This window comes from Miniopterus natalensis, chromosome 8 (genome assembly GCF_054644295.1).
Source record: "Miniopterus natalensis isolate mMinNat1 chromosome 8, mMinNat1.hap1, whole genome shotgun sequence".
Taxonomy (NCBI): domain Eukaryota; kingdom Metazoa; phylum Chordata; class Mammalia; order Chiroptera; family Miniopteridae; genus Miniopterus; species Miniopterus natalensis.
The window spans coordinates 64,508,534-64,532,812 of record NC_142088.1 but is presented as its reverse complement, the minus strand read 5'-3'; the positions used below and the strand labels follow the sequence as shown (position 1 = coordinate 64,532,812).

The window sequence follows — 24,279 nt, the reverse complement described above, 5'->3', positions numbered from 1 at the left end:
GCTTCTCTCTTATTACTGCTTTCTTTGCATCCCAGAAGTTTTGATGTGTCCTACTGTCATTCTCATTTGTCTCCATATATCTTTTGATTTTACCTTTTATTTCTTCAACACAGCCATTTTTTTTAGTAGTATATTGCTTATTGCCACATATTTGTTTCTTTACTTCCTTTTTGCAGTTGATTTCTAATTGTGGTCAGAGACTATGTTTGGTATAATTTTAATCTTCTTGAATTTGTTGAGGCTAATTTTGTGACCTAACATATGGTTTATCCTTGAGAATGTCTTATGTGCACTGGAGAAAAATAACCTTCCTAGACTGAATCATGAAGAAATGGAAAATCTAAATAGACCAATAAACACTGAGAAAATGGAAGCAACTAACAAAAACCTCCCCAAAATTAAAAGCCCAGGACCAGATGGCTTCAGAAGTGAATTCTACCAAAAATTTAAAGAAGATGTGATATCCATCCTTCTCAAATTCTTCCAAAAAATTGAGAAGAAGCAATACTTCCTAACACATTTTATGAGGACAACATAACCCTGATACCAAAACCTGACAAGGATAACACTAGGAAGGAAAACTTCAGACCAATAACTCTGATGAATACAGATGGAGAAATCCTAAACAAAACATTAGTAAATTAAATACAACAACATATTAAAAAATACAACACTATCAAGTGGAGTTCATTCCAGGGGCACAAGGATGGTTTAACATATGCAACTCGATCAATGTAATACACCACATAACGAAACAGAGGATGAAGATCATATGATCTTATCAATAGATGGAGAAAAAGCATTTGATAATATGCAACATCCATTTGTGATTAAAACAGTCAATAAAATGGGTACAGAAGGAAGTGCCTCAGCATAATAAAGGCCATGTGTAAAATCTTAGCCAATATCATATCCAATGGTGAAAATCTAAAAGCTTTTCCTCTAAAATCAGGACCAAGTCTAGAATGCTCACGCTCACTTCTCTTATTCCCCATCGTCCTGGAAGTCATGGCCAGAGCAATCAGGCAAGAGGAAAAATAAAAGGCATTCAGATTGGGAAGGAAGAAGCAAAGTGTCACTTTATGCAGATGACATGATCATGTATATAGAAAACCCTAGACACTCCATCAAAAAACTATCAGAAACAATAAACAAATACAGTAAAGTTTCAGGAAACAAAATTACTGTACAAAAATCTGCTGCATTCTTATAGACTAACAATGAAACTTCAGAAAAAGAAATTTTAAAAAATTCCTTTTGCAATTGCAACCAAAGGAATAAAATACCTAAGAATAAACTTAAAAGGATATGAAAGACCAATATACTGAAAACTGCAAAGCATTATTAAAAGAGATTGAAAAAGGCACAATGAAATGGAAAAATGTTTCTTGTTCATGGATTGGGAGAGTCCAAATAGTCAAAATGACCATATTACCCAAAGCAATATATAGATTTAAGGCAATCCCATCAAAATCCTAATGTCATTTAAAAAAAATTAGAACAGCCCAGCCGGCATGGCTCAGCGGTTGAGCATCTACCTATGATCCAGATCTCGGTTTGATTCCCAGTCAGGGCACATGCCCGGGTTGCAGGCTATTCCCTGGTGGGGGGAGTGCAGGAGGCAGCTGATCAATGACTCTCTCATCATTGATGTTTCTAGCTCTCTCTCTCCCTCTCACTTCCTCTCTCTGAAATCAATAAAGATATATTTGAAAAAAGAAAAAAATAGAGCAAAAGATGGTCAATTTGTAGAGAACCACAAAAGACCCTGAATAGCCAAAGCAGTCCTGAGAAAAAAGAATGCAGCCAGAGGGATCACACTACCTGACTTCAAATTATACTACAGAGCTACGATTACCAAACAGCAATACTGGCAGAACAAACACATAGATCAATGTAACAGAACTGAGAGTCCAGAAATAAAGCCACAGGTACATATGCAAATAGTTTTCCACTAAAGAGTCAAAAACGCACAGTGGAGGAAAGAAAGCCTCTTCTATAAAGGGTGCTGGGAGAATTGGAAAACCACACACAAAAGAGTAAAGCTAGATTATATTACAGTGTGTCCCCTTGTACAAAAATTATTTCAAAATGGATCAAGACCTAAATATAAAGTCTGAAACAATAAAGTACACAGAAGAAAATGTAAGTACTAAACTTATATGTCTTGGTAATCTTGGTTGTAGAGAACATTTTACTAATTTGATTCCAAAGGTAAAGGAAGGAAAGGCAAAAATAAATGAATGGGACTGTACCAAACTAAAAAGCTCTGCACAGCGAAAGAAACTGACAACAAATGAAAAGGCAACTAATGCAATGGAAGATGCTATTTGTAAACCACAGTTCCAACAAAGGGTTAATACCCAAAATATATAAAAAACTCATACAACTCAACACCAGACAAACAAACAATCCAGTTAAAAAATGGTCAGAGGGCCGGAACAGGCATTTCTCCCAAGAAGATATACAAATGGCCAACACATGTATGAAAAGATGCTCAACTTCACTAACCATTAGGGAAATCAACTCAAAACTACAGTGAGATACCACCGCCTCACACCTGTTGGAGTGGCCATTATCAACAAGACAAGTAATGACAAGTGTTGGAGAGGTTGCAGAGAAAAAGGATCCCTCCCTCACTGCCGGTGGGAATGTAAACTGGTACAGCTGCTGTGGAAAACGGTATGGGGGTTCCTCAAAAACTTAGGAAATAGAGCTACCATATGATCCAGCGATCCCTCTACTGGGCATCTACCTGAACAACATTTATTCACAAAGATATATGCACCCCTGTGTTCATTGCAGCATTATTCTTTGGCGCCAAGACATGGAGACAGCCAAAGAGTCCTTCAGTAGAAGATTGGATAAAGAGACGGGACATGTACACAATGGGATGCTACTCAGCTCCCAAAGGTGACATACTGCCATTTGCAACAACGTGGATGGGCCTTGAGAATATCATGCTAAGTGAAATAAGGCAGAAAAAGCTGAGAACCATATGAGTTCACTCATATGTGGGATATAAAACTGAAACTCACAGACACAGACAATAGCATGGTGGTTACCAGAAGGAAGGGGGTGAGGGAGTAGTAAATAGTAAAGGGGGTAAAATACATGGCGAGGGAAGGTGATCTGACTATGGGTGATGAGCATACAATGCAATATGCAGATCACGCATCATAGAAATGCACACCTGAAACCTATATGACCCTATTACCAACGTCACCCCCATACAGTTAATTAAAAACTATGGGAAAGCAATTTAATAGAGGGGAAACTTTTAAATTCTTAAAGAAGTAATAATTACACAAATGAAAATAATATGTACTTATGTTGTGTTAGGGTTTTTTGTGTTTTTTTTGTTGTTATTCTGATTTACTGCTTAAAGGTCAAGAACATGTCTCAAAATCAAGGGGAAATAATGTGAATATATTAAAGCTTCATAACAGTAACTGCCTAATACATAACTATATAACAACTGTTCTTTGTTAGGCAGTGTCCCTTGTACTCTCAAAGCACAAAGTGGACTTTAAACTTGTACAGGAAAATGTATTATCGGTAATTTGATTTTCCCCATGGCATGACGAGCATGGTGAAAGCCAGAACAAGCTACAGCTTGTTACCTTGGATCATAAAGGACAGATATTGACGTGACAGCTTTTCTTGGCCTTTACTGTTCCAAAAGAGACACACATTTCATATTTTGTGCTTTGAAATATGTCAAGGGGCAGAAAACAAATAAGGAACATGCAGTGACCTGACTCTTGAAATGTGGACAGCACAGGCTGCTAAAGCTGAATTGCTCAATACCCCTGCTGAAAAGTTGTGATCTGTTTAAAATCACTCAGGACAACTTCCTTGGGCTCTTTGCAAATATTCTCTACAGGCGACAAGGTCGCTGGTCCAAGTGCAAGAGTGCAGCTCAGTCTGACAGCAGGACTGGGGAAAAACAAACCACCCAGTCTCCTTTCTGCAAGACCAATATATTGAGAAGCCAAGGCCTTAATTAGCTGTTGTAATTCAGGACAATAATTCCCACCTTTTTAAAATCTGTGACAGGAACAGAGCTCATTATCTTCCCAAAAGCTCCAACAAAGGCTTCTGTAGTACCTGTACATTTCCTTGTATGTTTCTCACCCTAAGGACTTAGAAAATAATGCTGAACTTTAAATAAAATGATTAGATTGGAACAATCACAAAACCACGGAAAATAACAAGATGCCTAATCCAGGTCACTCTCTTAATGAAATGTCCCTTTGGTACTTATACATTCACCTTGCATCCTTCTGCATTTTAAAAATCTTCAGAAATGTTTTGAAAGAAAGCTAATTCCTTTGTGTATTTTCTAGGGTAATGCAGCCCTTTTTTTCTGTGTTATCCCTCAAAGGATTTTACTTATTGTAGCTCTCTTCTCAGTCACTATGAGAATGACTATCATCATACTACTAATCTTTTAGTTATGCCAGATTTTACCTTGCTTTTTATTAACAAGCATTTTTAAAAAAAATCCACACTTCATTTTTATTCTTCAAATTCCCAGACACCAAATTATACCAAGTTCTTAGCATTTTATATTTGGTCTATTACAAAGGCTTTAAGATGTTACTTTTTTATTTTTTTATTTTTTATTCTTTCTATGTTTACCATGTTGAAGACAATACTCTATGCTCTTTACATATATTAAATTTCTTAATCATCAAAACAATCTTAGGAAGTAGATACTATTAGCATTTTCACATTAAGATGAGAAAAGTGGTGAAAGAGAGAAACTAAGCAGACAAAATAAATTGTGATCCCAAGGTATAAGGTCTTCCATCACTTGGCTCTTCTTTGTGCCCTGTTTACCAACAAACAACTTTTAAAGAGCCATTTTTTTAAATTAAAAAAACAAAACATAAAAACTTTGTTCTTTTTACACAGCGTATTGGGATTAATTTTACTTTTTCAAACCTATGGCTTTTTTTCCCCATCAGAGCACATGCCACCCAGATCTTTCTAAAACATTCACATGGCTGTGATACTTCATATTTTAGTTACCAGTGTCCTTCTACTGCTTAAGAATACATTTCAAATTCTTAGCTAAATGTTCTGTGCTCCTGGGAATTATTTCCCTGTCCAACATTCCCTGACAAGCACCATCTGTCCCATACCACTCAAACCCCCAGGCCCCGGCCATATTCCTTCTGCTCATTGTTTTTCCTTATAGACTCAGAGGCGCTCAAGGGCAGGGACTTTACCTTACTTTCCTCCTATTTCCTATCCATTTTTTGGATAGAATTCCATAGTAAAATAAACAGACAAAAGGCAAGGAGAAGAGATAAAAAATAAATAAAATGAGGTTTTCCCAATAAGGTAAGATGGTAAATTAAGCCCATTTGGTTCTTTATTTAGAGAGATGTTTTACCTGAGTTTAGAACATTCAGGAAACACCTTGTGGTAGTTTTAGGAGGTATCAGAAAGATGACAAAGAGAACCAAGAATTATAATAAAATGAATCCCTTTTCTGTTTTTTCTGACTTGCAAGTTCGGAAATTAATTAACAAAGTGAGTTGTGGTATCATGATGATGATAGGGAGATGCCCACATCACAGGCTGTCAGATCTCACCAGACAATATAGGCACCGAGACGTGATTTTTTTAAAGCAACATTAGTTAAGAATATATTACATGAAGAATACATGCTCGTTGTTGGGGCAAAATAGATAAATCAGACGTAACCTCTCACTTGATGGAATTTACAAGTTGACAGAGGGAAACAGACGTACAAGTTCAAAGGAGTGACACAGGCAGCATTCCCAGGCCAGTTTCATAAAAATATATTTCATGTCCAGAAGCCACACACAGATGAGAGGTGAGTTCTAGCTATATAATATGAAATATCATAAAGTAGTATGAAAATATAAACACACACACAGCACAGGGATGATGACAGAAAAGGGGAAAATTTGTGGAAAACCATCCTCCCCAAAAAAAAACAAAAGACAGATTCCCATATAAATCTAACCACACCAAAAAGAAAGAAAGAAAGAAAAAAGAATGGATTGGAGAAAATTACTCACAGCAAGTAATTTTTAGCTTTTGCTTGAAATTAAGAAGTAAAACATAAAAACAAACAATGCTCTCTTGATTTTGACTGCATGAAGAATTTTGCCACATTGCCATTTGCAAAACAGTGAGTGCTTACATTGATATGATTTCAGAAACAATATAATATTAGAGTTAGCTCTTTTCAGATGAAAAGGTTGCCTTTTTATTTTCTCTTTAAAAGAGAATACGAATTATACAGAAAACTATTTTTAAAAAGTATTACCCAAATTCCACCAATAACAGAGATCATTAAATTTTAAGCTACACAGGTCAAATGTTTGTGTCTGTTTTGTTCACTGATATATCCTTCATTGCCTAGAAATGTTGCCTGGTATAGAGTAGATGTTCAATAAACATTTTTTAATGAATAAATATGAGGGCAGAATAGTGGCAGTATTTTTGTTACCTAAAAGGGCAAAGTATGAGCAAATTAAGGGACAGACATCCGGACTTCTAGTTCTTATGGAATGTGGATACCCTAGACAGGTGTTATAAGAAATAGGTTGAAAAGTTTATTATCTTTCTTGAAGTTACGCATAAACAGACTACTTACATACCTAGATATACCCTGCTATATTATTTTGAAGTATTAGGAAAATAAAGTATAAAAGCCTAGAGAAAAATTAAGCATAAATATTTCTGAGCCAAGAATTTTATTATTAGCTCCTCAGTTACTGTACAGTGTTGACAACAGATTTTCTGTTAGCCTTAATTTTGTGGCTAATGGGAATCTTTGTCTTCTTGGTTTCTTTATAGGTATTTTAGAGGAGTTTGGGGCAAATGTGTATCTGGGGTAGTGACTCTGACCCACTTTCAAACCAGTTTCTAAACAAAATTTAATTGGGAAGCAGATTTAAATACATTGTACCTTACAGGCTTGTATTAGTGAACAGTTATTTCAAACTCATTACTTTACAGACAAGGGAAATGTGACACAAAGAGATAATGTAAGTTGCCCCAAATCATAGCTAGTTTGATTCATAAAGTCTATAGTTTTGGACCCAATATTTCTACTAAATAATGAGAAATGTACAAAGATATTTGTATACATAAGTTTAGTTAACAAAAGAAAAACAACACAGAAACAAAAAAATGCATGCCTAATTATTGAATGATATATGGTTAATTAAATAAAGCAAGGAAAATACAAACAATGGAACAATGGGCAACCATTAAGAATAAAAGCTATACATTGACATGGAATGATGTCCCTAATGTATTGCAAAGTAAATAAACATGAAAGAGTGTTTATCACATGATCTCATTTTTGTGTAGAGTACTCTGCAAATGCATATTTGCATAAAGAAACTGAATGTATAGAAACCAAGTATTTAACAGCGGTTATTGCTAGGAAATGTGGGTATTTTAAAAATTATCAGGATAACTAATTTTTATTTCTAAAATAAACATCCATAGTCTAAAAATATAATACCTTGAGGAAAATGTATTTAATATTGGCATTGAGGAGTTATTTTATTCTAGTCTGAGAAGGAATGTTTTAGATCATTCTCTACCAAAGCTTGTCTAAATGAAGAAATTGTTGACTGAGTCGGCTTTAGGAGAATAGAGAACCCTGAATGATTTCTCAAAAAAACATTTGTTGTGTGAAGAAAAGTCAGATAAAAAATGCAGTGTGTACAAAAACAAATATGGAGTTTTCAAATCTTTGCTGCTCTAACTACAATGCTAAGGTTTCAGCCAAGAGCTCCTTACCAAAGAGAGGACCTAGCATTTGGGATACCCAGGAAAACTTCAGCAAGCTACCTAAAATAAAATCCTGTGCAAAGTATAGCACCAAGATTGAAAAGTAAAAGCTAATTTTAAGTCTGGAGCCACAGTTATGATATGGTAAAATCTAACTCTGTAGAAACAAAGGATGTAGTGACTGGGTCTAACCACAGTTTCAGACTAATCTTATGTGTGCTCATAATAACATTTCTTTCCTATGGAGATTTTCATTTGTACATTTTAGAAACATCTTCCAAAAGAAGAAACACCTAAGGTTTAGAGAGGCCAACAGGCCACACCAAAAGTAATTAGAGGAATGAGTAAATGAATCCAAGTCCGAAACCCATGCAGTTTCCACTCACTGTATCTTGTAGAATCAACAGAACTTCCTTACTATCTGTCCCACTCATTTTGATGGCATGACACCAGCCAATAAATGGATCCCTCTGGAACTGTCAATACAGGAGATCCATGTGAGCGGAATCCGGATTGAATCTTCATTCAACAACCAGACAACAGAAGGAAGAGTTCTCAGGGAGGAATCCTTGATGCTCTACTATATTTCTACTATATTCTTTCATGAGTCCTTAAGCACTAGTGATTTATACCCAGAAGTTTATTAGCACATTGTGTGTATGTGTGTGTGTGTGTATGTGTGTTTATATATATATATATATATATATATAAAATCACCTTTGGTTCTGTTTGTCTGGAAACCCTGATTAATATAATTATATCTTATAAAATAATGTATAAGTATGTATATCATATCCTGTAAAATAATATATACATATATAATATCTTATATGTGTATATATATCAGATCTTATAAAATAATATATAAGTATATATATATTATATCTTATAAAATGTATTTTTCTCACTAAAACCTGATTATTTTCTTTTGAAAAACTATAGTTAAGTTCAAGTCAGTTAATTAATATATACTATTCATTTGCCACATGCCACATAAAAGAGATACTCCCTGAGCTGAGACTAGTGGGATAATAAGAGTCAAATAGAAAAAAGTTAGAAGAGGCATTTGGGTTAGTGAGCTCTTTGAGCAAAGACACCTAAGTGTAGAATGGTCCTGTGTTATGTGGCAAGGCTGTGTAAGTATGGTAATAGTGTTAGGAGGCAGTGTAGAAACAGATATCCATTATGGGAGGGTGGAATACTGCTGAGAGATAATGCTGTTAAGGTAGTTCTATACTTTAAAGGATATTAAATCTAATATAAATGAAAGTCAGACCCTAGGGAGAAATCTTAGAAGTAGGAAGACACAGTTGACTTGCTATTGAGTTCAACAGTTTTTCACAGTATTAATAATTTCTATGCCTCACAACAAAAACTATTGACCAACACAAATATTACCAAACAACACACATTAGGCTTTTTAAAATTTGGTTTTAACATTATTCAATATATCTACTTTAATAAATGTCAAAACTTTCTTCAAATAAACATGAAAAATGAAAACATATTTTTTCCCCCAAGGCTTTTCTTTGGAGATTCCTTTTTCTTCCGCACATAGTAGTAAGTGGAAATGGCCATCAAGATACAAAAGTGAAGGCTTTCAAAGTACAAACCTGTTCCTTAATTTGAAGGATACAGTAATAAAATTTCTATGTGAAAAAACTGTCACCTTCATAGATCTGAATACTTTATAGACTATTGAAATGTATGTAAATTCTGTGCAATTTAAATAGGTTTTACTGTATGAAGAAAAAAAATTACTAACAACAAAACTAAAGCAAAGACTACATCTTATCTCTTAAAGAAATTTGTGTTTCCTGTAAAGGCTTTTAGATAAAATAGTACATATCAGCTTCTCATTAAAGATACATGACCATTACCAACTGAAATCTGAGGATCAAATCTGTTTACAAAACTACCCTTATGAGCAGAATCAACCATGAGAAAGATATTCTGAGGGCTTAATACCCTCTTAGATAAATGATTTTTTGTATTGTACATGATCATAGGCACTTTATATTAATTTTTATTTTTATTTATTGACATCTGAGTATCAGATGAATTATAAATATCCTAGGTAAAGCTAGAAAATTGTTTATATTCTAGAAATTTCAACTCTAAAAAAAATAAACATAAAATCTGTGTCTGAGCCATTTCTGTACCCTTCATAGTCCCTTCACAATGGGTCTTTAATAAATAGCAAAAAATAGTCCTCTTGAATACTAGTCTTCCTTGTTATAAAAATATTTCCCCCTTAGATCCCACTTTTCCTTGAAGTTACCATTGTTTTTTCTGAATTTAGCCCAAAACTAAACATTCAGAAAGAAATCTACATATTTCTTATGTCCTTACTTTTCAGTTAACCGACTACCATCTGGTTTCTGTCATATAAGGCGTTCAAGACATCTCCCATGATGGCCCTCTAATTGCAAAATCCAATAAACCGCTTATAACTGTTATTCTCTTTAATTCCCTGGAGTTGATATTCGACATTCTCTCCTCTGTGGGCGCGGAGGAATCCACTCTCTGACAGGTACCCTCCCACTTTCATTTCTCCTCATTTACTTTTGTTGATTTCTCCATGGCACAGGATCAAACCTTGGTGTTTCTTAGGGTCCCACCCTTCACCCTCTCCTCTCTCTGTCAACCCACTCGGTGTCAGGCTTAAGGACACCCACAAGCTGGCCCAGCATCCCTCTTCTCCTCATAACACGCCTTCTCTCCTTATGCCACAGCTTGTGCTCTGTTCTCAGCTCTCTTCACCTCTCCCTTTCAGGTCTGTTCTCTGACTGTGCCAGCCCTCTTTCAAGAAACATGTTCAGTAATCACTCCCTTTAAAACGACTGCATGTTTTTCAAAATACTGTGAAAATACGACTTTATCTATTAAGCTCTTTCCCCTCCTGCACTGTCATCATCAACTGATTGCTATTCAGTTGTTTTCCCATAACATTTTGGTCACATATTATTATAACTATTGTCAAATAGTATTTTAATTTTTTTAAATCCATCTATCTACCCAAAGTGAATATTAAGTTCTTCAAAAGTAAAAACCACTTCGGGATTAGTACAGATTAAAGGAGGCAGTACAGCATAAGGGATATAACCGGGGCATGGACTTTAGAATCAAGCAGGAGTCTCAGGCATCCACCGCTTCCTAGCATGCAACCTCAGTGTTATTCGTGAAATGGGGATAACAAATAATAATAAAAAAAATAATACTACTAATAATAATTACATAATATCCTAACTTTATACATAAAATGTGTAAAGTACTTAACACAGTGAGGTCAGAAGTTATTACTAAACCACTTCAACTGTTAATAATTCTCCTTCAAATTTACACAGGGTCTCATTCATCACAGGTTACCAATAAATATTTGGTGAATGCATGAATGAATGAATGATAACAAAATGTAATTATCTCTTTTATGCTTCTTTTATGGTTTAGGGGGATTTGAGGAATTCGGTAAACTTTACTCCTGCCATCAGAATAAATTTTAGACCATAGAAAACCAAGGCACAGACAAAATTTTCATAAAGCCAAATGCAGGTAGAGATGTAGAAAAAGATACACAAAAGTAAGAGGTGTTTTCTCTAAACCTCTCCAATTAATATATTTTGCTGGCTGTGTTTATCAGTTAGGCTGTATCACCTTAAAAAGTCAGATGCCCCTGATGACACTTGGTAAGAGTAAAAAGTAGAAGAGAAAATGATTATGGGCCACTATGCCCATGAGAGAAATATCCTGGGGACATGGGCATTCTCTGAACAGGCCATGGTCCTGAGACCTACTTGTGGGGAGAAGGCAGGGTGAGCCTGAAATGTCATGTGTGCTTTGCCTGGGAATAGTGAGAGAGGGACAAGCTAAAAGAAGACTGGGTCCCAGGGCAGGTATGGCCAGTGTCCTAAAAAAGAAGTAATGAAAGGACCTATATCAAAGTTTGGCCAAGGATCACCCTGCATTTACTAAATCTGAAATATTCATGAATCTATTGTCCTTGCTATTTTTCCCTCTACTTGCATTGCCCAGGTTCAGGGCTTCATCACTTTTTACCTGAAGCGTTGTCAACCGTTTGATATGTGGTCCTAGCAGCTGATCTCTAGGGCTTTCTTCCACACGCCAACAAGGGTCACCTTCACAAGCAAACTCCTTCAGCTCACGCATTGGCCTCAGATCTCTTTGGCTACTCATTATTTTCAGGATCTTATGGAATCCCTTAATTTTGGCATAAATTGGATTCCAATTTATCTTTCTAGTCGTATTGTCTTACACCCCTCCAACTCTACAGTCACCCTTAATTGTAGCTATATTAAACCACTCATACTTCCCCAAAGAGGCCATTAAGTCTCATGTCCATGTCTTTCCTTATGTTATTCTTTCTTTTCAGAATGTACTTCCCGACCTCACTGAACTATATCAACTGCATGAACAGCAAAAGGTTGCCTTTCCTGTAAAGTCTTCCATGTTCCCATTTCCCATTTTGAATGAATCACTTGCCTTGTTAAGACTCTACTACCTTTTTCTCCTGTGTTCACATCTACATTATTATGGGTTAATTAGTTGCTATAAATTTCTAACCCCTCTAATTAGTGAGTTCCTTGATGTTGAGGGTTTAATTTCATTCACCTTCACTTGTTTAAGGTTTAGCACACTTTCAGGGTCTTATAAATATTTGCTGAAATACTGCAGGAATTTAAGGTGGAGGCAGGGCAAAGGTGGGACTGAAAAAGGGTTACTTCTCTGTCTTCAATTGCACAAGGTATTAAACCTGGGTGTGAACTGAGAAATGAATCAATTTCTTTACATATATTTTATAGACTAAAATTTAAAGTGGTATTTTTAGATGTATTTTATGCAAAAATACTGGTTTAACATATTCAAATATCTTCCAGATAAAAAGAATATCAATTTTTCCTATGCAATTATTTTATCACTTCCCATATTTTTTCAACTATTGTATAAAGGATCACATTTTCTTGGATAAAAAATAGACCTTTATAAAAAACCTACAGAGTTTTGGTAATGAGACATCTGAATTTTAATACAATTGTGCTTTGAAATCCTTGTTAAGTATTCTGAGAAACCACCATAGGGCTATTTTCGGGTGCCTATCAGGGTTTCTGTTTACAATACTGAGTGTTAAAGAGTTGTCAGATACGAGCCACCTCTAAATCTCAAATAAGAGGTTAAAAAATAACTTGGACTCTAATGAATGTTGACAGTTTCCCCAAAGGTGGCCCCTGAAATTTCTCAGAGGAAATGAGTTTGTTATGGACAAACTGAATTGAGAAAGACTTATTTAAACTATTCAGAAATAAAATTTATGGAATTTTTAGCGTGTACATTTTTTTTCTGTAAAGAAGTCTTATTGAGTAAAGTAAGACTATTTCCAGTAAAATTTGGGGATACAAAATAATGTATTTTTTCATCAGTACTTGCAGTGAAAAGTCAGTTACTAAATAAAAATTGCCATGCCAAATAGAGTATATAGAGAGTCTTAAAACACCTGCTTTTATTCTTCTCTAATTAAAAGCACTAGTCTAACTAATATATTTTTATTAGGCAGCTTCAGAAACCTTTCCATTCCCTCCGTTACATTTCTAGACTTTCTAGCTGACTATGGCGCACACAGTTGTCGGTGAGCGAAGCACAGGTTAAGTGTGTACGACACAGATGAGCCTTGGGATTAAGTGTACACCGTGAAATGCACGTGGATGCTCATGATTAAGCCGATGAACTGTGGCCTGAAATGATGTCACACGAAGCAGAGCGGTAAGTGGAAGGGTAAACCTACTTGCATCTCGGCTCATTAAACGCAGTTAAAGTGCAAATCCCCTCATTCTGACAGTAGTGATCACAAGGGTTCTCTTTCTGGTCACAGCGCTGACTTTTAAACCCCACAGAGCATCTGCAGAATTTCAGTAAAATACAGCCAAATAAAGCATCTGACTTTGTATTTTTTTGCCAATATGTTTCAAATGTATTTCATACAGAGATAGTAATATGTGAACAAAATTGTTCTCAGGTACGGTCACCTCTCTCTCATACACACTCATCGCATGCTACTCGGACGAGGTAGGCACAGAACATAGATATGGGTCACATGTGGGCATCATCCTTCTGGTCAAGCAGTGACAAAGGGAAATTCAAAATAGAGGACACGTAAGCTGAATAGTTTTATTTCAAGTTGCCCATTCTGGACAATTGGTTATTTGAGAGGAGAAAATATTAATTTCCAGGTTCTCTTAAAACAGAGACTCTCCAATACTTTCCAAGCATTTAGAAACCCAGATTCGAGTTACTGTATTACCAAGGAGCAAGGCTTAATAGGTTTGCATAATTAAACCTGATACAAACATCAAATAGCATTATACACTTGAAGGTATACGTCCAGTTCTTTTGAAAAGAATGGCTGTAAGTACCGAAGTATTCATAAACATGATTATGTCTGGGTTTCACATATCTCAATAAGGTCAATAAAATTAGAACAATTTTCCCACGCTCAAAACATCTATGACTGTCTGAAATGGGCATGACGCTAAGAATTAAATGAGTTCTCCTTACGAAAGCACCAGCATATCGATGGAGGAGATCCTGTCGCGTATGAGCCAATGAAGGATAATGCCTGATAAAAGATGTCCATGAAACATTTATTTAAAATGCATTACCCCCAAGTAAGGAGGACAATAGAGCAGGGGTTCCATGAACATGCAAAGTCATATTATTCAAGGCCCACAGCACTGCGAAGTACTCACAGACACACAGGTACGTTGGCCTCGGGGTCCAGCTGACAGGTGCCGCCGTTGTAACAGTAGCCGTCGCATAACTGGCAGCTGGAGGCGATCTTTCCATTGGTGCAGCTGCAGCAACAGAGACAGAAACCTCATCATTACCTGCATCTGGCTGCTTCAAGCCGACACAAACTCGCTGCGGAGGATAATATTCATCACAGAGGAGTAATGCAGGGGCTGGCTGAAAGTAAGTTTCCAGAAAGACAGGCTTGTTAAAGGCAAATCTTTCCAACAGAATAATGACAAAGTTGTTCTTTTGGTAATTTTCAAATTTTCAACCCATTTGCTTAATATGAAAATGTAACGTAGCTAGATATGTGTGAAAAAACACTCTAATGTCTCTCACTTACACTCCAGGAAGACATTAACATCAAAATCTTACTCCCTTTGTATGTACCCGGAGGTTGTTAAGACCAGTGTGAATGATAAACCACATGATCATATGCTCTGGAGGCAAATGCCTCAGCTGTTCCTTCTAACCTGAAAAATCTGGTCCAAAGAATAGTTATGTTTTAGATTTCATATTTTGTAAGAAAGTATTGTATTATCCTATAGTCATATGTATTCCACTGCTTCATTTTGAATATGTATTGTAATTAATGTCAGACTTTTTATTCTAACAACAACGAATAAACATGGAGCAGTCCATCACAAAAATAAACAGTAATGTTATAGGAACAATATGCAATATAGCAACAAAGTAATGAGTTAGGCTTACATGGAATACTTATGAAAATGATTCTAATATACAGAATATTTACATGCTGAGATAAGAATAAACTACGGCTACAGGGGAAAAACAAGAATAATAATAATAGGAAGAAAAGTTCTTATTTGCCATGTTATATTTTAGCAACTAACTAACTAAATGAATAAATACTATTAGATTGAACATTAAAATTTATGGGGGAAGCGGAGAAAAATGCGTTTACATTCCAAATTATCAAGGGACCTCTTTTATAAGAAGTATTGTAATAGAATCACACAGGCCTTGGACCAAATGAGAATTACAACAGATCCTGCCAATATTTTGATTGTGAGATCATGTTAGTATGAGGTGCTACGAAGCAATCACTGGAATCACAATAAATCTGGCCATAACTTTGACCAAAAAATCAGCCTGCAATATCATTGACTGATCACTTTGATCCTTTCCATAATGGATATCTCTACAGTACACCCATCAAAGGGCGATTGCCAAAGACAGGTTAGATATCTAGGATAATTGCTTGGAAATCCTGGTGTTCATTTATTTTGTGCATATTTATTTGCTCTCATGTAGGTGGTAGGGTCGTTAGAAATGGACTAAACTGCTTATAACTTTTCTGGGTGCTTAATTTAAGATATTTTTTAAGAACCTGGATTTTAAACTCACATTTCTTTTCAAGAGGACCAGAAGCAATGAGTGAACTGTGTACTAGATGTAAAATGGAGGTATGGGAAAGTGGAACCAAATATGAGAGAAGAGGCAGTGGTTTATAATTTCCAAGTTTTAACAGAGAGTATCTCATCCTTTATAATCTATAGAGGCATCCAAGTACAAATGCCACCTGAGTCAAGTGCACACTGAGTGGTATTGGTGTCTGATAGCCTCCTGTTAGCTTCCTGTTCTGTCAAAGGTATAACATCAAAGATAAAAATTAGCACATTATACATTAAAGGATTTCCCACAAGAAAGATAACTATGCACCAAATATTAGCTTTTAAAAGAAAAAAAAAATTATTAATTGCTCTTAAACTTCTGCTTCCAAGAGTAATAAAAAAAAGGTTGCCTCTTTGTCTTAAGGGCTTTGTTTGAATTCTAAACTGAAGTCAGACATTTGTAGATATTTCAAATATGAAACACAAATTATCCAAGTCATTATAATGCATCAGAGCATAGTTCATATTTTAATGCAAGTTTTTTTATCATAATTTTGTTTATTAGACACATGTGTGATACACACTCACTCACACACACACACACACACACACACACAGTTTGTGGTATGTGGTTTCCCAAAAGTTAATTAATAGCTGTGCAATACACAAAAGTAATTCCATAATAATCAACATCAGAAAGGCATTATTTAGGCTACTCAAAATTACGATCATCTTTCTTCATCAATATTTACTTAGATTTCCAGGAGAGAGAAAAATATTACATTAGCTCCATGTTAAAGATTATACTCATTACACTTGACAGAGTATCTATCCTAGTTCACAGCTCGTAGCCCGCGCGTTAGAAACATACCTGACTATTTGAAATCACAAGTATACAAAGCAGCTTGAATTTTCCTATTTAAAAGATTTATTTTAACTCAGTGGGGGTTTTGTTTTAGTATCAGTTCTTTACCTATGAAACAAAGTCCACTATCACTATAAACGTCATTTACTGCTAAGATGAAAACTATTCCAGAAATGAAAACACACTTGTCTAGTGAGCTTCAGAATACCGAGTCCTGTTTGTATGGCCATGTTTATATGCTTTTCAGTCTATCTGATAAATCAAGTGCTATACTCCTGTTTTTAAACTTCCACTATCTACTCATTGTTAGCAACTATTATTTATCTATTTTTGCATATGTTTTCCCAAAAATATATTTTAAGAGACAAGAGCTATAATGTTGAACCTCAGTAACCTGCACGGGTTATAAGGCCTTGGTGTTTTCAGGTGGGCAAAGACAGTTTTCTCTGCATGGCAGGCAGCACTGCTGCCCTGAGGCCTGCCCTCCCTTCCCTTTTAACAGAAACAGAACGTGTGTCCTGACCTGAGACTTTCTAAGGTAAACTAAGTCGCAAGTTGGCTCACAGCTCGCCTTAGATCTGCTGCAAACCCTGAGCGCATGAAATGGGCCTGTAAAGAAGACCCTACAGCGCCTTCCTGAGATGGTCCCCAGGACATGGAGAAAACGTCTGCCCACTAATTGAAATAAAGCTCTGTCAAGCTAACATCTCATCACAAAGAACTGATGAGCTTAATAAGTAAACATGATTTTGGCAGCTTATATGAAAATACATTTTGCTTTTATGTACTTTTCAAAGGCACATTTTTGTAATTAGTCATATTTTCAATTACTTTACTTAAAAAAATAAGGTACTTTCAAATGAACCAATTACAGGGTTTGAGTAAATGCCATTCATGATGATAACACAAATCATATTTAGAGTAAATTCTAAAGTAAGAGTAAATAAAAGAGGAAAAATGTTGATGTTGTGTGTAATAAAATTTTATTGGGCCTTGTTTGGCAGAGCACCGTAACTCAGGGCTGGCGCTCACACACTGTCACGGCGGAAGCTGTGGCGTGTGCTTTCCTGCTTTCCTGTCTCGTATTATCATTTATTATGCTCCTAAGCAAGGCAAGTGATAGACTCCAGTCCTTTATAAGTCCCTTTAAAAGGCTGTTGAAAGAAGTTTGGAGTGAGGATTGATCTCTAACCTCAGTGGCATAAACTTGTTTCATGATAGAAACTGAATGACATTACCCTTTAGCTGCAATGATCTGTTTTCCATTCATTTGACCTTGAAGCCAAAGGGCAAAAGTGTGACTTGGGACATTTTTGTCTTAGTTGCTTCCTAGGAAACATTATTCCTTTGTCTTATTTTTAACCATAATGTTCAAAATCAAATTTTAAAAAACAACAACAAAAAAGTTTATTTCCATTAGACAGGTCCTTTGCTTCTCCCCCAAAGGATCATTTTGTAACAACAGAAAAGCAAATACTCACTGTGAATAATAATGAAACAATTAAGAGCCTGAGATATTCTACTTTAGGAATATTACACTGAGCTTTCTAAAGGTACTTTGCATTTCATTATTTCTTGCTTAATATTAGAAATATTCTATATAGGGAATGATCTGACCATATCATTACACAATGAATTTTCATGTTTCCCTGATGTATGTAATAGTATTGAATAAGAAAAGTTTGGATTTAATTTAAATGTACTGAACTTTGCCTCTAGCAAAAAAAAAAGTATGCAATAGTCACTATATTTTGGAATACAAATAATTTACATTGTTTTTATAAGTTTTTTTGCTGGACTATTAAACCCTTTGAGTTCAAATGCTTTTATAAATTAAGCTGATGTCCACTTACTTGCAAGATATATCGTCACTGTCTTTATTTATAATGCAGTGCCCCCCATGGCACCTTATACATTTGTCAACCTCACATTTTGGTCCTTCATAGCGTGTTGGGCAGACACAGTCAACAATTCCGTCATTCCCAATGGTACAGGATTCAGAATTCACACAGTAGTGGTGACACACATCTAGGAAGAATGCACGACAGAGAAATAAAATTATATTACAAGTATTTTTCTTCAGTCGCAATCGATGTTTCCATCTCATTTAATATTTAAAGATGGTTGGTCAATATGTAGATTAATTTACAGAAGCAGCTTGTAAGTGCATGCAGCTAGAATTCTCTGGCAATGCTATTGATCCGATGCCTCTTTCTGCCTGTGTTGGATATCATTTCATCTGACTAAAAGAAAATGGGTTATATTGACATAATGAAAGCTAAAAAACTCTTTAGTTTCTGAATCTAAAGTTTAAATCAACAAGTTACCTTAGCCTTCTTTCTAGTGAGCGATATTGCTATTCTCAAATGAGCAGAAATGCTCAAGATTTCTTTTCGCCCAGAGAACAGGGTGGTGTATGGTGAACAGGGGACTCCTACCTCTGCACCAGGCCTCGGTGCATGGAAAGAAACCTCTCTCTATACGTGCCAGAACAGGTCCAAGTATTTTCAAATACTGGGGCAACTTCATAAGATGTACCTCTGCTGAGGCTCCAAGGGAAAAGTGGGCTGGGAAACCCACTGATTCATCATGGGGGGAAATGATAACGTAAGTGTAGACTATTGTCCGCCTTCTAGGGGAGCACCTGACCTCCCTCTAGTCTGAGCTCTTTGTTTTGAAAGAGGTTTCTTAGTGAGCATTATGGGCAATTCTCTCCACTACAAAAGAAGACTTCCTCAAATAATTATTTCTATACCTTTATTTTTACACCTCTTGAACATGAAAAATAAAAACAGATTTAATATAAAAGCCACATTAACTCTGTAACTTGACATTCAGCCTCAATCTTTTGAAAAGCAGGCATGTCTATCTGTATGTTTGTTTATGAACATAATATAATTTATCACATTTAAAGCATTGAACTTCACAATACAAATAATCTTTCTTTTTTATCTTCCCCTGAAGATATATTTTCCATTGCTTTTCAGAGAGAGTGGAAGGGAGAGAGAGAAAAATATTGATGTGAGAGAGACACATTGATTGGAAGGCTCCTGCATGAGCCCCTACAGGGGCAGGGGTTCCAGCCTGCAACCGAGGTACGTGCCTTTAGCAGGAATCGAACCCAAGACCTTTCAGTCCACTAGCTGATGCTCTAACCACTGGGCAAAACCAGCTAGGGCAATGCAAATAATCTTAAGCAAAATAAGTGATTAAATCAATCCTAAACTTTGGATTTAGAAGCTGCAATTTTCTTTTAGCTGTCTAACTGTGAAGCAATGTTCAGTGAGATTAGCTGAGATAAAAATCACAATTTATAAACTTTAACCTGCTGTAAGACAATTATAGTGGATGAGGCAAATTAAAACATAATTTACTATTCTCATGTTTATATATTTATTTAGCCCTGTATTAAATCAGACAGAAATTAAATTTATTGACAAACTTGCTTCATATTTATGGAAATTTATTTCATGCAATCTCCTGTGTTCTGTTGCATTATGCCAAGTACCCACATTGATATTCAATGCTTAAGTCTATTAATATGGGCTTTGGCTATACTTAAGGAAAGTTATACATTCAACAGTGAAAGACTTAGAGATGTAAAAGTTAAGTCTATGTTAGTATCTGTACACAACACACATTCTGCTTTTATTTATGAAGAATGTTTTAGCAACAACCCACATGATCACCTCGTACCTTTTCCCCTTCAAAGCAGAAATCTCTAAAGAATAACTTTCATTAGGTTGCTAGGTACCGCTTATTTAGAAGAAACTCTTTTACCACTCCCCCAGTTGCTTTAAATTACATTTTCTGGTCCTGCTTCAGCCGTCGGATGGAACATAGAAGTTGGCTGATGTGTCTTTCCAAATCTTCATGTTATGTGCTTTTTTAGAGGTTTACATAGTGGTGTTTCATCAAAATCACGTAGGGGACTTATTTTCAAATGCAAATTCCAGTGCCTTCCCTTGTCTCCCACCACTGCCGACCCCTGGATTCTAATTCATAAATCTGAAACGGGGTCCAGGTATTTGCCATGGGGCTGATTGGGGAACGAGAATTTGGGAACTAGAGAGTGTAAGAAATGATGATCTAGAGATAATATTATTGATTAGCAGAGGAACTACATTCTCTAATAGTTGTAAGTGATTTGAATTTGACTGAAATATATTATTTCTTGACTAACTTTGAGAGCCTTAATTAAATGTTATTTTAAATCTAAAATCTTGAACCTCTTTGTTTTTATACCCACATTGCTGAGTAGGCCTGAGAACCATTCTGAGGGCTGATGATTGCCCTATACCACACTGGAGCAAGGAATAGTTTGCACTTACTTAGAGTGCTAACGGGCAACATTAAAAACTTATCTACAGTTTACTAATTATAAGTAATTTTGATGCATAAATTAAATCTATTTTAGACTAAGCTTACAAAGATGTGAGAATATACACAACTGACAAGTAATAAAGAAGATAAAAATTAACACCTCAAAAGAATATCATTGCACACACAGAAAATTAACCACAAATAGCAGAAACTCTCATACTAGTGGGAATATTAATTGGTTCAATCAATGTGTAAAGCAATTGAGAGTATTTACTAAATTTGAACATGGCCACATCTTATGACCTAGCATTTCTACTCTTAATATATATCCAAGAGAAAAGTAGACACATGTGCACAAAAACTTGTACATGATGTGCAGAGCAACCTGTTTAGAAATAGCCCAAAACTGAAAATAATCCAAATGTTCATCACAAGAAAGATAGATAAACTGTGGTTCACTCATACAATGGAAAAAATATAGATAGATGATAGTGAGATGGATAGATGATAGATGAAAAATAAAACATGAACGAATCACATAAGAATAATATTGAAAGAACTGAACACAAAAATAATATACTACATTTTTCTGTATATAAAGTTCAAGAAGCAAAACTAATCTATGATTTTAGAAATCAAAAAGGGGTATCATTGGGAAGAAGAAAAAGGAGAGGCAAAAAAGGGGGTAGACCAAGGAACGCAGGCTAGGAGAAAATAAAGGAGAGGAAACTTTTTGCTGGAGGGGAGGGACTAGGGAAGGGACTGAAGACAGAAGAGAGAAATGGAAGGTTGGGGATAGAAGAGCTTAGCCAGATTGGCCAGTAAGTGGTCAGCAGGAACGGTCTAAATTTATGGAAAGGAAAGCTGGTGGAAAAACATGGTTGATTCTCATTTTGAACATGAATCATTTAACCATGAGAATAACATGAAGGGGTGGATTCATAACTGATTATTTTCTGGGGACATGCATATGCTTAATTATATACTGAGAGCTGTAGGAAGAATCCAAAGACATATGACAGGACATCAGCACTCAGAGAGCAGATGACCCAATTGAAAGTTTAAGATGAAAAAACACACCAATGGATCTGAATAATGTCCACTGAGACAAGAGCCTACATATATTAGTACCCGCAAAATCTTCCTTCTTGTGGAATACTCCACCTCATAAATTGTGAGCGTTTTACTGCCCTGAATAGCATAACAGTTGAGATGTTCTGCATATGACAAGAAGGGGCAATAATGAAATGTAATTAATCTGTGCTAAGAAAGTAGAGATTACCATTAAATTATATAATAGCACTTTATATTCGCTATGTAAAAATTGTCATAACCTCTGTAGGATAATTACACTAAAAACTTCACACATAGTAGCAACAAACACAATCATGTAATCTACAGAACAACAATAGATATATAATTACAGAGTATTCATATGGTAATTAGGTAGACAGTAACTGGAAAATAAGCCAATGCCTATTTTCTGCAACAGAAATGAAGCGCTTTTCGAGGGATATCACTATTGCACTGTCTCTCTCTTTCAGTTTCTCTTTTTCTATCATTCTTTTTCAAGCAACCAGATATGGAAGGGTATAGTCCTTTCTGTAATCTTTTAACAGGATCTTAATAGACTGCATAAAAATATATTCATGTATGAGTATACATACAGGCTTATGAATCTTCATGGGGAGCTAAATGTCTATAAAATCTCTGGCTGCATTTAACGTCTTTCCCCAATATTTCTTTCTGAATTGCTAAGATTATTTAGTTATTAACTTAAATTTTCAACTGAGCCATTCAAATTGTACTAGTTAGTGAAGTGTGAAATTTATTTAAAGAGAAGAAAACCAAACTCTGGGTCCCTCTAGACCAATGAGACCAAGTTAACAGGCAAGATATGGCAAAGTAAAACATGCCTGTCACCTATTTGGGGAGTTTTCTGGAAAAGCTCTAAGATTGTTAAGAATGTTAATAACAGTGACTGTGGCCATTTCTTCTCTAGAGTCCATTTTTAACCCAGCTTGGTGTAAGAAGCAAAAGGGATGTGGTGACTCGTATAAATTTGCTTGGAATTTTATTATTGTCCTGGAGGGATTATATAAGGAAACAGAAAAACAGTTAAGAAATATTAGAATTTATTCTTTTCTACATTTCTCAAATGTTTTACCCAACTTAAGGTATCTTAATAATTAAACTTATTGCATAGTCCTAAATATATCTTCCAATTTCAGAACCGAGTTTGATAAAGTAGGCAAATATTTAATCCAGGTGCTAATTAAATATTCACTAGGGAAATAAATGTGTGCAAAACTCTGATTAGAGCTGATAAATTTTCATCAGGAAAACATGTCTAAGGAAATTAACATTTTTCTAATTTATTACTAAAAATAGAAGTATATCTCAAATATTTCTATAGAGAAAACTAAAAAATTTAAAGGGATAAAATTGATTCTGAGCAAACAGTGCAATCTCTGAGTATCCAGGTAGAAGAAAAATGTAAAATTCAGAAAGCCAAATTATCAAAACTTTGAGTTAGACATATGGAATGGGATTTAAAAAGTACCAGCTTTTAAATTTTTAACAATACTATTTAAAAATGCATATTCAAATGATAGCATCAATAAAATTGTCAAAAAGTACCGTATAAAACTATCATGGCGATGTTTTTTCAAAGATCAGAGAAACCTATATAACTTTTGCTTGTAAACAATGTTCAGAGTTGAGCATTCCTCTATTTTTAAAGCAATCAGATATAAAAGGTTTTAGCAAGTAATGATTTATAATGTAGTAGTCATTTGAGATTTGTAAGCAACCTGACTTGCAGGTGAGAGGCTTATCAGGTGAGGCTACCTGAAAACCAAGGAAGTGAGTAAGTGTATGACCGCTTAAAAGTAAAATGAGGATGAAGCGTGCACATATAGGTCATGCATCGCTGACCATAGACAAGTAATTTACTGTACTTAAGCCCTAATATATCTACTAAGGCGTTGACTATGTATTAAGATTCAATTAATTTCAGCCTAATAACATTTATTGATATCAACTATGTTAATAGTCACCATTGTGTAAATAGTACTCCTGTCTTCAGAGTGCCTTTGATAGAATCCTTAAGACTAACAAGGTTGAAAAAAAATCAAAATCAAT

At 35.3% G+C, this 24,279-nt stretch overlaps 1 protein-coding gene across 1 annotated transcript in view; it reads right to left on the bottom strand.

The window, feature by feature from the left end:
• The window catches only part of LRP1B (LDL receptor related protein 1B), a 1,257,096-nt gene that overhangs the window by 23,312 nt on the left and 1,209,505 nt on the right, over window positions 1–24,279 (bottom strand). The window contains exons 84-85 of the mRNA XM_087819400.1: window positions 18,666–18,840; window positions 14,550–14,654 (exon numbers count right to left, since the gene is read on the bottom strand). Of these exons, the coding sequence (XP_087675526.1) occupies window positions 14,550–14,654; window positions 18,666–18,840 (280 nt within the window). The remainder of the gene's footprint in view (window positions 1–14,549; window positions 14,655–18,665; window positions 18,841–24,279) is intronic.